The sequence below is a fragment of the Musca vetustissima genome, unplaced genomic scaffold (genome assembly GCF_032173495.1).
Source record: "Musca vetustissima isolate MV318-11 ecotype Yass unplaced genomic scaffold, APGP_CSIRO_Mvet_v1 utg320, whole genome shotgun sequence".
NCBI classification, from domain to species: Eukaryota; Metazoa; Arthropoda; class Insecta; order Diptera; family Muscidae; genus Musca; species Musca vetustissima.
The window spans coordinates 292208-307615 of NW_026875384.1; the positions used below are offsets into that span (position 1 = coordinate 292208).

Here is a 15408-nt window from a genome sequence, read left to right on the forward strand (position 1 = left end):
AGAAGGGAAAATTTCTTGCCCCACAAATATATTCACCACTCTTGTATCGTTGAGCCGTGACCAAATAAGATTTTCCCACAATTAAAATGAAAACACAACAAATTAGATTATTTTGTTTAAAAAATATGATTTTGTTTTTTATTACTTAATTTTACATACTGCATTTTTGTGGGTTGTTTGTTCATAGGGTGGATTTTTGTTGGTTTGTTTGTTTATTTCAACACGGTGCTACAAAATTAAAAGTATACATTTTCAAGTGATCCAGTTTAAAATATTTGTATACAATGTTTTCAAATTTATTTCATATCTGCTGAACAACAAAATAAAATTAGTAACATGACCAAAATATAATTTTTAGTACAAAATTTATTCATGTCTTTTTGGAAAATGATCTCTTGACGATTAAGATGACATTTCAAAATATTTTACAATGTAATAAATTTATTCCAGGGATTTTGAAACATGTAAAAAAATTAGTTGGATTAATAATACTTATTATGATTCTATAATAAGGCATCGCAGCAATAATAAAAATAATAAAATACCAAGCAGCAAATTTTAAAATTTGTTCAATTGATCTGCGTTCGGTGGTATCACTTTATAGTTATTTGTTTTCTTTTTCGCCATAGCACCGTGATGAACTTTTATACATTTGTATAAATAAATTAAAACTATGTTGTTTTTGTCTTTTTCCGGTTTGTTTGTTCTTTGAAACATCTTAAGATCATAGATTAAAAGTTTACTTATACTATTTCTAAACTTTATGTGTGTCACATAAAATTTGACATTATAGTTATTCATATAAAATACCTTATATATTCAATTTTTATAAATAAATTTATTATATGTATATCGAATGTATGTATATGCAATTTATGTATTTATGTTTTTTGGGTGTTTGTATGTATATATATAAAATGCTGTTTTTTTTGTTTTTTCTTAATGTATGTATATAAATACATTTCTCTTACAAATAGTAATAAAATTATGCATTAATAAAAATGAAGCTACATGATCATAAAAAAGAATTCTCAAATTTTATATACAATACTCATGTAAAAATTGGTATAAAATGAAATTTCTAAATAATACTAAAAATTTGGGTAAAATATAAAAAAAATCTTGGTTTATAGCTTAATAATAATAAAAATATTTAATATGGAAATGACAAGAATGTTTGTGTGGTAAGGTGTTTGGTTGATTGGTGGTGTGAGGAGGGGGAGACCCAAATGTTCAAAAACGCGACAATAATTTCAAATAAATATTGAAGCAAATAAACTTCGTTTAAGGGTTACAAAACTATTTTGTAATGCCAACCAAAAACACTGGCCAGCACTCAGGATAATCCGCCGCCGTGAGTATTCCATTGCACTTCCGACATAGAGGGTAATGCCTGCTGTTGTTGTTGTTGCTGCTGCATGTGATTATTGTTGGCATTTAAGCCAGACTCACCGGGTGAATGGGCTGAAACTACATTACTACTGCTGTTATTATTACTCATTGTGGTTATATTGTTGTTGTTGAGTCGCGACGAACGCATAACATCATCAGCCTGTGTACAATGCGGCCGAGGTCCTGGCTCGGGGGTGTATGTGAACGTTAGACCCGTTGCATAAATGATACCATCGTTACGTACTAATGATATAGGCACTTGAGTAGGATGTCGAACCTGGAATAAAGGAAAAAAAGGAAGACATGGGTATGGTATTAAAATTAAGTTCGAAAATTATTTATTTTGCAAAAGACCACAATACAACACAACATTTTGAAATAAAGAAAAACTTCTATCAGTAAGGCATGAAAACAAATCGTAGCTTTTATTACATTACATTTTACATTTTATTACATTGCATTTTTAAAATCCACGCAAATCATTCATTTGACAGCCGATTGATCTCTTCATACAATATTAAATCAAAAATGTAATTTGAATATTTTTCTATCATTGATTAATTAAATTTTTAATGTTATAACAAATTTAGAAAAAATTTTGAATGTGAACATTCATTACAACGTTATTACAACAGTTCCGAAAATATAAATACATAATAGCTATTACTTACCCACAACCATTCACCACGAAATTGTGATATTTCTGGCACCACACACAGAAGTGTTTCTGTGCAACGATACATTGTTTCAGCCTCAACATCGCCAAACCAAACTTGTAAATGGGGTGTGAAATTGTCACCACTCAGTTCTAACATAGCAACATCGCCACCACCATTGAGATTCAGGGAATTTACTATGGGTACAGGTGTGACAGGAGAACTGTTATGAGAAATAGATAAAATAAAAACAAACAAATAGTAAAGACGTGAAAAAACGTTTTAAGGGGACCCCCCCCCATTCTCGGGGTCAAAATTTTTGTTGACTTAATTCCAATCTATACTAATTCAAGAATGTCCCTGCAAAATTTCAAGTAAAAATCTCAAGAACTCTTGAAGATATAGCCGATTTATTGTGTCAGCATCAAGTGACGGCTGAAGGGCTTCTCAAACATTAAACGCGTTTTTCTCTAAACATTTTTCTGCGAATGGCGGGCACGATAACTCAAAAACTAATAACCCAATCGATTTCAAATTTTTACACGTTTCTCTGTGAGTGTATAGCTATCGTATGAACTAGGATAAAGCCAATCGGTGAAGATCTTCCTTATTTTTTAACTTGGTTTTTGGTAAAAAATCGGCGATTTTCCAAAAATATTTTTTCAAAGGTCCGCCATTTTGTTAATTTTAGAGCGAAGTCAATAATCCTAGTTCATACGAGAGCCAGACATGTACTCTTTCTAACACCGTTGGAATTTTCGGATTCCGATGTTCCAGTGAGGAGTTATCATGCCCGCCATCATAAATAAGGACTTTTCTTTGATCACAAAAAACAACAACAACATTTTTTTGTAAATTATTTTTCTTCCTCTTTAAATCTTCAAATATATATGTGCAAAGTTACAAACCTTAACAAGCATTGGTATTCATTTACCAGCCCATTTAATATCTTAAAAATAAAAAATCGAGAATGGGGGGGGGGTTCCCTTAAATAAAAATATCTATAAGTGTGTCAAACCCTCAAAAAATTTTAAATATTATTTTGTGTAGTGTAACTTATATTTTTTTGGATTTGTTAGAAAAAATAATTAAGAAACAAAAAAATATAGTACTTTTAATACTTACGAAACGGGACCCATTCCTTCATAGAATTGATATTCGGCTTTATCCGTTGATATAATTGTCCAACAGGCACCATCATTTATCATCTCCTTATTCGGTTCCTTGGGACATGGTGTGGCTTGAAACTGTATGATCTTCTCTTGCGACAAACACAAATACATACGATCCGTATCCTTCATATAGAATGCACATTTGTGCAGTTGTGAAACGGGATCATCGGCCTCCAATAAGGCCATTTGTTTATCAACTTTACGTATTATTAGACGTGGCAGGGCCATTCCCGTCACCGAACATACCAGCTTCACTGTAGCACCATAATGTATATAGCCATCACGAACTTGAAATTCTTCCGATTCGGATTCATTATCATCCAACAGATGTATTGTAAATGCACCCCATTGCGTCGACGAGGCATGAAAATGACCATTCTCAACATGTAGGTAACGCGTCGATACCGTTTGTGATCTCAGGCGATTGAATAGTGCCACATTTGTACCGCTGGCTATACAAAGATCGGCATTTTTCAGAGATTGTTTCTTCTTGGAAGGTTTTGAGATCACTTTGATACGTTTCGAATTGAAGACACCAATGTCATGGCCATTCCCATAGAACATCTTCACCGAGAGCATAAAATGTTTGCGTTTGTCCGAATCGGATATGAATAACGTTTTCGCTGCACAATACTGTTTGCCATTTAGGTCCAGCTGTTGCATATCCTGGTCGGCACTTCCAATGCCAATAAAGGCACATAGTTGGGCGCCCTGTTCACCCTCGCCCTTCTGCAGCATTTCTTCGTAACGTCGACGCCAGCCACTGCCAAATAAATAAATGCAAGGCGGTGGACAGAAGAAACGTTTCTCATTACCATAGGATTTTTGGGCAACCTACAAGGGAAGAAAAGAAGAGTAAGAAAATCAAATGCCATACAAATTTATGAATGCAAATAATAGCTTAACCACATTAAAAATAGTTTGGCATTTCAATCAAAATATGCAAAATATTGTCATGGGAAATTTTTGATGGATGGTTGCTTGGTTGACTAGTTGGCTTGCTGCTTATGCTCTGATCTCCTTTTGTTCCGCCAACAAACGAATGCCAATGCATTCAAATCTCCCTTAATTATGCAAAACCACCAAACCCCAGGAAAAAAACTTTTTTTATTCTGACCATAAGGTAAGCCGAATATGATTGTCGTTTACGCGCAGCACTGCAGCAAAAATTTGTCCGTTGACGGCCGGCTTGGCTTCTCACATCCTTCACACCTCACTGAACGCATTCAGCGAAAAAAAATCATTATCAGAATCAGCTGCAACTCAAGTGCGCTTTAGTTTAATTAAAGTTGTAATACAATTAAATTCCTAATCATAACTCTAATGGCATTTTGATTTTTTGTTGGCCGTGCTTTGTTGTAAGCAATAATTTTTGTTGTTGTGGCTGTAGTTACTTGGATGGGAGATTCGTAAGGTATTGAACGAAAAAACAAAAAAACATTTCTGTGGTTAGAACAACGACAAATAAATGAGATGTTGTCAAGCACTTTGGCTTGTAAAGAAATACGAACATAAAGACAGCTTATCCATAGCAGTGGTTTACAGGGCGCATGCTTAAAAGGGTTTTAATCAGGTGCCTATGTTTTTTGGATTTGGATTTATTGAATCGAAATCGAAAAAAAACTCATTTTGGGTTCCACATCAAAGCATAACGTGAGATTTTTAGCCAAAGTGCTATGATGAAAATGTTTTGCTATGTTGTGGTGTGGTCAATGTGGTATGGGTCAAGTGGAAATTTGTAGGGCTTGCAAAAATGTTGTTTATAATTAAAAAAAAATATGTAACATGGAGCCCAAAATGTTATATTTGTTGATGTTTACATTCTAAATATTAAATTGTTGATATATATATATATATATACATCATTAGGAGAATATATAAAGGTAATTATTTGAAAATGGGATTATATGCACGTGAATAATTTTTGTTCTAAGTTTGTATAATGTTCACTTCTTGTTTCTTCTATTACTGACTTAATACTTTGTAATTCTAAATACAAATATTTGTCTTATATCTTAATATTATATCTTAAATATTGCACCGTTTTGTTGCATTTTAAATGCATTTCTCCGATTTTATCGACATTTTCGACGAGCTACCTGTGCGGTGCATTTTACATCAAAAATTCCTGAACGGAATCTACGGAACCAAAATTGCCCATAATTGGCTGTCACAGTATCGGAACCATAAACACCATTCACAATTTTAGCCGTTTGGTTTCATTTTCGCCTTTGTCAAAGAAAAAACTGTAAAATGTAACGAGTTTTCCTGTCGTTTACTTCCATTTTTAACTTACAAATGAAAGCACCAAACAAAAAACAGCAAAGAAATGAAATTATTTGATCGAGACTTTACGAGAAATCTATTAATACAGTCATCTGCCGAAAAAATAATGGATTTCTTTTTCCCCAACCTAATATATAATTACTAGAATATATGAAGATAATAATTAGAAAAGGCTATTATATGCACGTCAATAATTTTTGCTTCAGTCCATAGAAGAAAACGTTTAATCCCGGAAAAGTCCTTTACGTCGTGTCTCTTCTAAGTTAAACAATAGTGATCTCTATCGGATAAAATATCGTTTTTTTATTTTATTTGTATTCACCTCTTGTTTTGCATATTACTGAATTCATACATGAAATCAATTGACAAAATTTTAATCTCGATATTTAATCAATTTTGGATAAAGCAGAGTCAATTTAGTCTGGAAGAAAAAATAAAACGTTTTAAACGTTTCATTACTCCGAGTATATATATATATATATATAATGTATATATACTCGGAGTAATGAAACGTTTAAAATGCGGAAATCCTTAAACTGGTACACTTAACCTACATATTCAACCATCGTTGAGAATAGGTTTACTCAATTCTAAAATTGGGTCCTCTTAGAATTTACAATATATTTAAATATTTCTCTACAAAATCGAAGTTATAATTATTTCTACTGATTTTTTATACACAGTAATAAATTACAAATACATTATGGAATAAAGCTACCATACATTTTTATGACCACTACAATATCTTCATTCTCTAATCGGATTTTGAAATTACACTAATAAAAATACTTTAATTTATTAGTGATGATGGATCAATCAACAAATAATTTTTAAAACAACAAAACATACGAACATTCAACGTTATTTTTTAAATATTCATACACCCAGCTCTTCAATGTAATCAAGATAAAAAAGAATGTTGAGCTCCAAAGAGATCAGAACCTAAACTGTTTTTAAAGAATCAATTTATATTTTTTCTTTTTAACTTAATTTCTCTTATTAATATACAAATTAAAATATTTTACTCACCTTCGCATGTAATATTACAATGACCATATCATTTCGCTCCCTCATATAACGTTCCATTGCATCGCGGGTTAGTTTCTTCTCCTCAATGTGCGATCGAAATGATGTGGCAGATGATATTGAATTTACCGATGTATTCAGTCCTGTTGACATTATTGATCCTCCACCACCACCGCCAGGATTACCCATACCCCTTGGAATCATGGCCAGATGAGGGTGATGTTGCTGCTGCTGTTGTTGTTGCTGCTGTTGGTGGGGATTGTGGCCAGGATGATGTGGAGGACTGGGTGGCATTAGACCACCATTGCCGCCACCACCACCGCCGGCATGATGTAAAGGTGGACTTGGCGGTGTCTGTGCATATGCATTGTTCGCCATGCCGGGACCACCTCCTAAACCAAAATGTGGCATTTGTATCAGTTGTGAATTGTAGGGGGACGATGACAAAGGTGACGAGGATGAATTGCCGTTACCGTTGTTGTTATGCGTAGGCGATATTACGGATGTGTAGTTATCACAGTTGTTCTTATTGACCGGGGAATGTTGATGCAGTGGCGATTCGTGCTGCTGATAAATGCTACCACAATTTTGAATATTCGAGTTGTCAAACAGTAGAAAATTTTGTGTCAGTGCTGGAGGAGGAGTAGAAGAATCCCGAGGATCTGTTGTATAGGTTTGCTGCTGCTTAAAACACTGCATTTAGTCAAACATTTTTGTCAAAACTTAATATTTACAGCTTCTTCTTCGTATTGTTGATGTTGTTTTACAGATGACTTTCCTGTTTGTTATGGTACGTGGAGCCACCACTTGGGATGTGAAACATATTGCAGGCAGTCTTTTGATATTTCCTTTGAGATTTCTTACAGAATTAGATGTCGATTGGCATACGTGTTGTATTTATTGGCACTTTTGTTGTTTAATTCTGATGTTATTCAGTTCTTCTTGGCAAGTTTCTATTTTGTTTTGCACAAAACACAAAGGTAAATAACAAAAAAGTGTTAAAACAAAAATAACAACATTGGTCGCCGCACTTTTCTACCCGACGAACACAAACACACACACACACAACTCACACTCAAATAAAAAACCAAATGTCACAACAGATGTCAGTTCACACGCTCTCGTACGGCGCTAAGTTTACGTTCATCAGTTCGAAATGCGATATGAAAATTCATTTAATTTTCCACAAATATCCTGCGAAACATTTCAAATTATTGTTGAGCTGGAGGGAGAGCTTGCCAAAGCTGGAAAGCTATATTCTGTGAAAATTTAAAACACGACTGAACTTATTTAACAAAAAACCACCTCTTTTATTACTCGCCAACACCGAAGACGCCGATTTTAGCCGCAGTCGACTTTGTTTTGCTAATCTTCTCTTTGCTGGTTGCTTTATTATCTTCTCTTGTTTTTGGCTAGTTCTTCGCTGCTCTCCAGTGTTGCCGAAAGTGGGCATTTATGCCCAATAGTGGGCATAAATAATGTAAAATTTACGACTTGGGCAGATTTTGGGCATTTTTTCGTTCCCGGCACATTTACATTTTTTTCTATATTTCTATATTCCCTACACAAATATGTTGTGAGAAGCGAAATATTACTTCAAGACTACCGATATATTTCGACTAGCTGATTCGATTTACACATGTTTTTTCCCCCGTCTGTCCATTAAAATTTGTATTTATGGATTAATAGCCATTTGTATGTGGATTCGGTTCTACTCAAAGACGACTAATACACTGCGTATCATAACTATATATGGGCCTTTTATTCAATTGGTATTTTAGTTGATAAATACAATGGACCCATTAAGTTATTGTACACAATAAAATGATCAAACTCTCCCTTATTTTGAATGAAATTCAAAAATTCTGTCCATCAAATTTGTCTATCAAATTTTGTTCGCAAATATTCATCAATTGACCGCCATTCATCAATAATCACTCCTTTGGGTTAAACACAGTTTGGTATTGGCGGTTTTCTGCATAGACACGACGAGTCATGATTCCCCATATGTTCTCAATCGGATTCTGGTAGGAAGTTGGAATATTTTTTGATTTTAACCATTCTTAAGTATGGCGACTTTTATGAACTGACGAATTTCCCTGCTGAAAAACGAGTCTTTCATTGTTACTGCTTACTACTCCATTGAATTCATTCGAAACTAGGAAATGCCAAATCAAAATGTTCCCATGACCATTAAAGAACCGCCACTGAAATTTTGTTGTAAGGAATATCGTGGTTCCTTCCGAAGATCTCTCCAATAACAATTTAAAACATCTGGGCCATTAAGATTGAATTTTTTCTCATGTTCAGTCGTATTCAGGGATGGTCCGTGTGACGAATTTTTAGGTTTTCGACCGTCAAAAAGGTGTAAACGTCGAAAACGTCATATACCTGTATAAAATGTAATAAATGTAGTAAACGTCGTTTATTTCAATATTATCAGCATATAAAGTTATTTTCAAAAATATATATTATTTTTACATATATCTGACTATTCCTTGCTAGAACTGATAAAAATTTCTAAATTTTTTGAGAAGAAAATTTTCAAATTTTTTATGGATTTGAGAAAATAGCTATTTTGTCAAAAACCTAATGGATTTGGGTAGGTTTCCGACGTTTCTACGTATGAAACTACTCTCTAGTGCCAAGGAGGAAAAATTTTTATTATATTGTGACCGATAATTGCCCAAAATTTATATTAAGAATAAGTATTAAGGCCTTTCATTTTTAGACCACACAGTATTTACCATTCTCTTTATATAAGGTATATGCTTTTTTCAAAGAGTTATGCCCTAGAGGCCACATATTCGGGTTTAATTCAGATTTGGTAAGATATAACGATGTGCAATCAATGCATGAAATCAATATGTACAATCTTTTAAAATGTTGACCCTGAAACATTGACCCGTGGGTTCCCATCTTCGAACTTGATATAGTTTTGGTAAAAGAAGGTGGAAAGATTGAATCAGACATTCATTTCGTTCAACTGATATTGGATGAAAAAAAATTAAAAATTTCGACGCTTTGTGAGGAGGTACTGGAAGGAGTGGCTCGATGTTCTCCATCTCCGATCTTGATTTAAACATTAATATGTGCTAAGTTTGGATGAAATATGTTACTTCTTTCGAAAGATATCGTGCGCACCAGTCATCCAGACAGACAGACGGTCATTTGTAAATGGACTCCAAATTGTCGAATCGGATTTGGTCCAAAGACACATGGGGTCTAAACGTATATTTCGATTAGGGAATTCAAAATAAAAACTAAAAATCAATTTTCCCATACTTCCATGCTGCAAAACAGTGTACTTTTCAGCGTTTAAAAAAATATAGAACAATAAGGACCTTTGTTTTTAATATTTGTATCTTTTCTTTAACGCTTAAAATTTTGGGCATACATTGTTGATTTTGGGCACTTTTTAGGGGGAATTTTGGGCGGAAATAAAATTATCAAACGGCAACACTGCTGCTCTCTCTCTCTTTTCGGCAGGGTGTTGCCAGACAGTTAGTAATATGTGTGAGTTTGTGGCAAATTACTACTGTGTGGTGTCCGTACATACTGAAGGTGTAAGGTGAAATATAAAAAATCGAAGCTGGCAATACTATTTCACATTATTCCATTTCCTTTTCGTCGAGTCTAAAGTTGCAAGTTATTTTCTGTGAATTGTTCTTAAATTAATTAAAGAAATAAATCGTGTATATTGTCGCAATTCGTGGGTAAATTATCGTGCGCGTATACTATCGGTAGTCATCAGTGAAAATAATCTGTTCCGGTTTTATTTTGTTTGTTCTTGATTCGTTGCAAAAGTGTCTTCTCATTTCCCGCCATTTTAAGCTTTATGTGCAAAGAAGTGTTGTTGTATTTATTGGCAGTTGATGAAATATGTCTGCCGTTTGCAAAATGCATAAGTTGTATAAGCCAAAGGGCGCCTTAATTGTAATTTTGTGATTTAAATTAATGAAAATTTGCTGGTTTTGTGTATTGTTTTGTTTTTCTTTGTTGTTGTTGTGTTGTGTTATTATAAATGTGTTCATTTCATTCAAATTGTGAAAATACGAGATGCATAAATTTTAGGTTATCTCAGCCAGCCATTGGACGTTATCACAACTTATTGGAAAATGGTAAGCTATTGGGCATACACATCAGTTGATTCATATTGCTAATTGTTTTTATTTGTTATTATTAGGCTGCTGGTGCCGACGTGGGATGTGGACTGCACAGGTAAGGTATGTATTTACTTTGTATTACTTTAAAGAGTTCTCATACCCACTAACACCTTAGTTATCATCCGCTTTTTACGGAATTGGGAACAATTTATTGCTACTGCAGTACATTTAAATATAAGCATTTTATCAAATAAGCTACATATTGAATGGGAGTAAAATAATAATCGGAGTCTCTGTAGACCAAATGTTTTGGAAATACTCAAGATAGGATTTTAATATTTTTTAGTCCAATTAGAATATACGATTTGTTGAAAGTAGCGGTTTCAAGAAGAAAATGTAACGTGCCCTCTTTGGATTTAGAATATAGATTAAATGATTGGTTTTTGTGAATGATATGCCAAACTAAAGACATATTTTAAAAGTCTCCCCAAATCTGGCTAAAACATGTAACCCTCAACATTACTCATTTGACACCTTGACGTCCAGATAAAATTTTGAATATCGATCTACGTTAAAATATAAAATATAGTACGCATACAACGGTGCCTAGCAATTTTGGAAATTAAAAGGTTCTAGTAAAATTTGTCAATAGAGTTGCTTGTAATTTGGTGATATTGGTTTTCATTGGCAATGTGCCATTAACTTGGAGTATTTTGAAATATTTTCCAGACTATGTTGCAGCTATTTGGAATTTCCTTTACGAAGAGAAACTAAACCTTATCAATTAATTACTCAAAAGAGTAAAGCTATGTTTTTAGGAGATTGCAAGAGGATTCAGTTAATGTTTCCATTTATAATAATTCTACATATGTTGTAAGCTCTATGAAATGTCTTACTTTGTTTCTTGATAGTGGTTTGGTGTTTGACGTTCTTTGGTGTCCAATGTAAACTTTATTTTAAGAAAGTTTTTCTGTTCATTAGAAAGATAAACTTAATATCGACATTTATAAATATAGGTTTTGGTATATATACCTCACAACCTAATTATGTCATATGCAATTATGACATAATTATCTAAATCTCAATGGCAGAAATCCTTTCTATTACAATTCTTCAATCGGTCCATATAATGATACTGCCTGATTTTAAGTATTTCAGATTATAGTTGCATTTTCCAAATAATATTTGCCGCCCAAATTTAACTCAGTTTTCAGTTGTTACAATAAAACTTTCGCAATATCACATATTTTGACCAGAAATATCTTGAATGACTGGAAATCAATTAAAATTGTATAAAATGTGTAAATATTAAAAATGTGAAAACAACACCTGCAACAGGACTGACTTCAAGTACAGATGGATGTAATATATATTGAATTTTAGAATCAATTATATTTTGTAAATTCAAAAGAAATTATGTCTCTGTGACCAAATTGTGGGAAATGGATGGAAAGTAATTCTGGCCAAAATTTGTATTTCCATCTCAAAAATTCGATAGCAAATTATGGAGAGGGATTTCTATATGAGTGTTATGCTATGGTAAATTACTGCCAAGAGGAAATTAAATGTCAAACTACAGAGCTAGAACCTTGTACGGGGGTAACGTAATATAGAGCTATTCCAAAACTTAGGCCAATATTAATACTTTTTGTTAGGGAGATTTTATACCCAATCAGAGACCCCAAATATAAAATTACAGCCAATTCTTTTGAAAAACCTACCAAAAATTCGAATATTGGGGATAACGTTATATGGGCGCCACCCTAAAAATAGGACCAATATTGATAATTTTTTGCAGGAAGGTGTGCTACCCCATATGTACCTAAAGTATCAAATGCTCAAAATAAAAAGAGGACTTAAAGCCTTTTCATGATGCTAAGCTAGCGACATTTGATTAATTGGACTTAGCGCCTTTACTCTTCAATAGAAAACAACAGCAAAAACAGATGAGATAAGTGTATTATTTTTTAAATCGATGTATTTTGGATTATTACACGTAACATTATCAAAATCTCAATTTCTAGAAAAATTTAGTGGTATTGCCTGTAAAGACACCAGCGATATGATATTTGGATTTTCCAGGAAAAATATCAGTCGAAATCGCTTATGGCTACGAATATGGTTGCTATAATCGATATAAAAGTATAACTTTTCTCAGGACTTTTGAATACAGTCGTTATAACCGCTATGTCTTTATAATCGACTTCGAATGTACTCAGTATTTTACTCCGGTTAATAGTATAATCTCCATATTGAGTTGTAATTATGTTCCATCTTTCACCTTGTGCACGTCCATATAATTTTTCGGAGATTTTTTATTCGTAACAAAATTTTTTTTAGAAAATAATTGTTTTTTTTTTATTCATGACACAAATTTACATTATCCTTTCGATAGAATACTTCATTCTCACTGAATCCAAAAGCCTTGTGTATTAATATATGTTTTAATTTTTTTTAATAATTTCGGTTTTTACTTTCCCTCATTTGTTAGTCACTTTTCGATTAACCATTTTCAGTTAAATATTTCTCTAACTACAAATAAAAACAACTTTATAACAGTGATATTTTATTCTTTCTGCGAAGCTCTCAACAATCACCGTCTACCGATTACAAACAAAAAATTGCTACTGTCTCTAAAACACTTTCACTTTGACGAAATAAAAATTGCAAACTATTTCCAATAAAATCAAGAAAACCTATATACATATATATTAAAGTCACTAGTATATCATGTCAAATGTATTAAATATTAAACAATAACTAATAGATTTTTATTCAACAACTTATTCTAAGTGATTGGCTTAAAGTGGCAGTAAGACAGTCAAATGTCTTCAATCAACCATACAGAAAAACAGAGACGTAGCAATCAATAAATTTATTAAAACGTTACAATAAACAATTTTTTCTACAGACTAATATCACATTAAATAGAACTTTGAACAAAATAACTACCACTCTGTTTATCAACACATACGAAAAATCCACATACGAGTATGTCTTTTTGGTGGGAATGTTAACAGCTGACCACTCACTTGTCCTCGTCGTTGTATATAGTTTTCTGAAGGAGGTACTTTCAATACCACTGCTGGTATATTAATTACGTGTCCAATCCAATCGAAGTTCTTTAGCAAGTACACAAACGACCATCGTTGTCATCTCTTTGTAAGTCTATAATTCTATTACCCAATCTTAGTTCACGTATCATTTTAAATTGTTCCATAACAAAGGTATCTGTTATGTGGTTGCTATTGCTGTAGAATATCTCCAATGCGGGACAATTGCGAGCGAGTATTTGTATATAACCATTATGTAGTCGTGCATCATTGCAATACAATTCCTTTAGGTTTTCCATCTGCAGGGAAAAATAGAAATGGAATTCTGGACGATTGCTTAAACGATTCAAATAACTTGTAAATGCAAAATGTTTTGGTTTTGTATCCTCGATCACTAGTTTTGTAATATTTTCGGCATTGTATTGAAAGAATTTCCTGTAATGGTCTATGGACAGCGGTTTTAGACATTTCATTTGGGTATCAATGTTTTGGTATTTCTTCATCCATATGTGGCCGACGATAAGATATCGAAATTGTTCACAAACTTGCACGGCATTTATTTGATCCTCCAAATCAAGTAACTCGAAAATATAGAGCAGGCAATCGTCGTTGAGTTGCAATTCCATTTTATGTCCGCTTCGGAATGTATTGTTTTGGTAATGGTTTTTATATTATTATTTTGATTTCATTATTGTTTACAATTTGAACTGATCGTATTTGACTGTCTGGCTGCTTAATGTTATTTTTATCAATAAATTATTTCGGTTATCAGTTGTTAACCCTGAAATGAGTAAGACAATATATAATTGCGAGGAAATAAATAATATAATAATTGAGGATATTGATATAAATAAATTTTTCTTTCATAAAAGAGCAAAATTGCTTTAATTTTATTGAGAAAATATGCTGTTTTTAAAATAATATTTTAAAAGGGCAAATTTTGGTGTCCTTTTATATGCTACAATCGGATAAAATTTTGGACACAGTTATTAATCTCTAGAGTAGTTACTATTGGTCCAACTTTTGTTGTAGGTTCCAAAGATCAAAATAGTTAAAATTATATTAAAAAATATGCTATCTCTAAAGCATTATTCTAAAACAACATGTACATTAGAACTTTTTGCAGGGTTAATCTACTTTATGAGGATTTATTTGACAACTATTCAATTGTATTGGCAATTAAAACCCACGGATTTAACAATGTAAACGTACTATAAAGGGCCAAATTGCGATGTCCTTATATATTTGGATTTCAGATACAGTTAATAATATCTAGAGTATTTACTATTGTACCCCGTGTTGGTATGGGTCCCATATGATGACACCGACCATTTTTCCTTATTTTTAAGATGTTAGCCCCTCTTTTCGACTGATATAATTTGGTATAATTTGCCATTAAGGATGTCCTCAAAATAGATCCACCCTTTTCACATATCCCAGACATAGTTAATATTAAGGTTCCTGTCGCAACATCCGGGCGATGTGTGGAAACAGCAAAGCAAGTTCTAGCCGTACTGATAAAACTTCAATTTTACATTAAGTGTTCTCAAGAGGATACAAAAATATCAATACAGGACCACGAAATAAATTGTTTCTAGGTCAAATTCCCAACAAATTCCCAACAGAAGTAAAGGTAAATATCAGTTGAAAGACACTCTTGCAGTGGGATTATATCAGTAAATTAAAATATATTGAGCTGCAGAATCATTTTTAAAGT

General features: G+C 32.8%; 2 protein-coding genes across 4 annotated transcripts in view; one reads left to right on the plus strand and one right to left on the minus strand.

Annotated features, from left to right (window-relative positions):
• The window catches only part of LOC133337840 (small ribosomal subunit protein eS21), a 378405-nt gene that overhangs the window by 219856 nt on the left and 143141 nt on the right, over positions 1 to 15408 (plus strand). The window contains exon 1 of one of the 3 annotated variants that reach the window (XM_061546047.1): positions 12662 to 12667. The exons of the other annotated variants lie outside the window; for them this stretch is intronic. The gene's annotated coding sequence lies outside the window, so the exon portion shown is untranslated. Of the gene's footprint in view, positions 1 to 12661; positions 12668 to 15408 lie in introns of those variants that run through there. 3 annotated transcript variants of the gene reach the window in all.
• Positions 1239 to 7058, minus strand: LOC133337833 (suppressor of hairless protein). The gene is made up of 4 exons (XM_061546036.1): positions 6536 to 7058; positions 3174 to 4054; positions 2064 to 2271; positions 1239 to 1669 (listed from the first exon to the last, which is right to left on the minus strand). Exons 1-4 carry the CDS (start codon positions 6941 to 6943, stop codon positions 1337 to 1339), a joined length of 1830 nt encoding a protein of 609 aa, XP_061402020.1. The 5' UTR covers positions 6944 to 7058; the 3' UTR covers positions 1239 to 1336.

Bases quoted from the DNA above. Each gene is read 5' to 3' on its own strand.
- LOC133337833 (XM_061546036.1), bottom strand. From the start codon at position 6,943: ATGCCACATTTTGGTTTAGGAGGTGGTCCCGGCATGGCGAACAATGCA. The intron at 2,272-3,173 runs GTAAGTATTAAA...TTCTCATAACAG, and splicing joins GAAGGAATGGGTCCCGTTTC to TTCTCCTGTCACACCTGTAC. The intron at 1,670-2,063 runs GTAAGTAATAGC...CCTTTATTCCAG, and splicing joins TTCGTGGTGAATGGTTGTGG to GTTCGACATCCTACTCAAGT.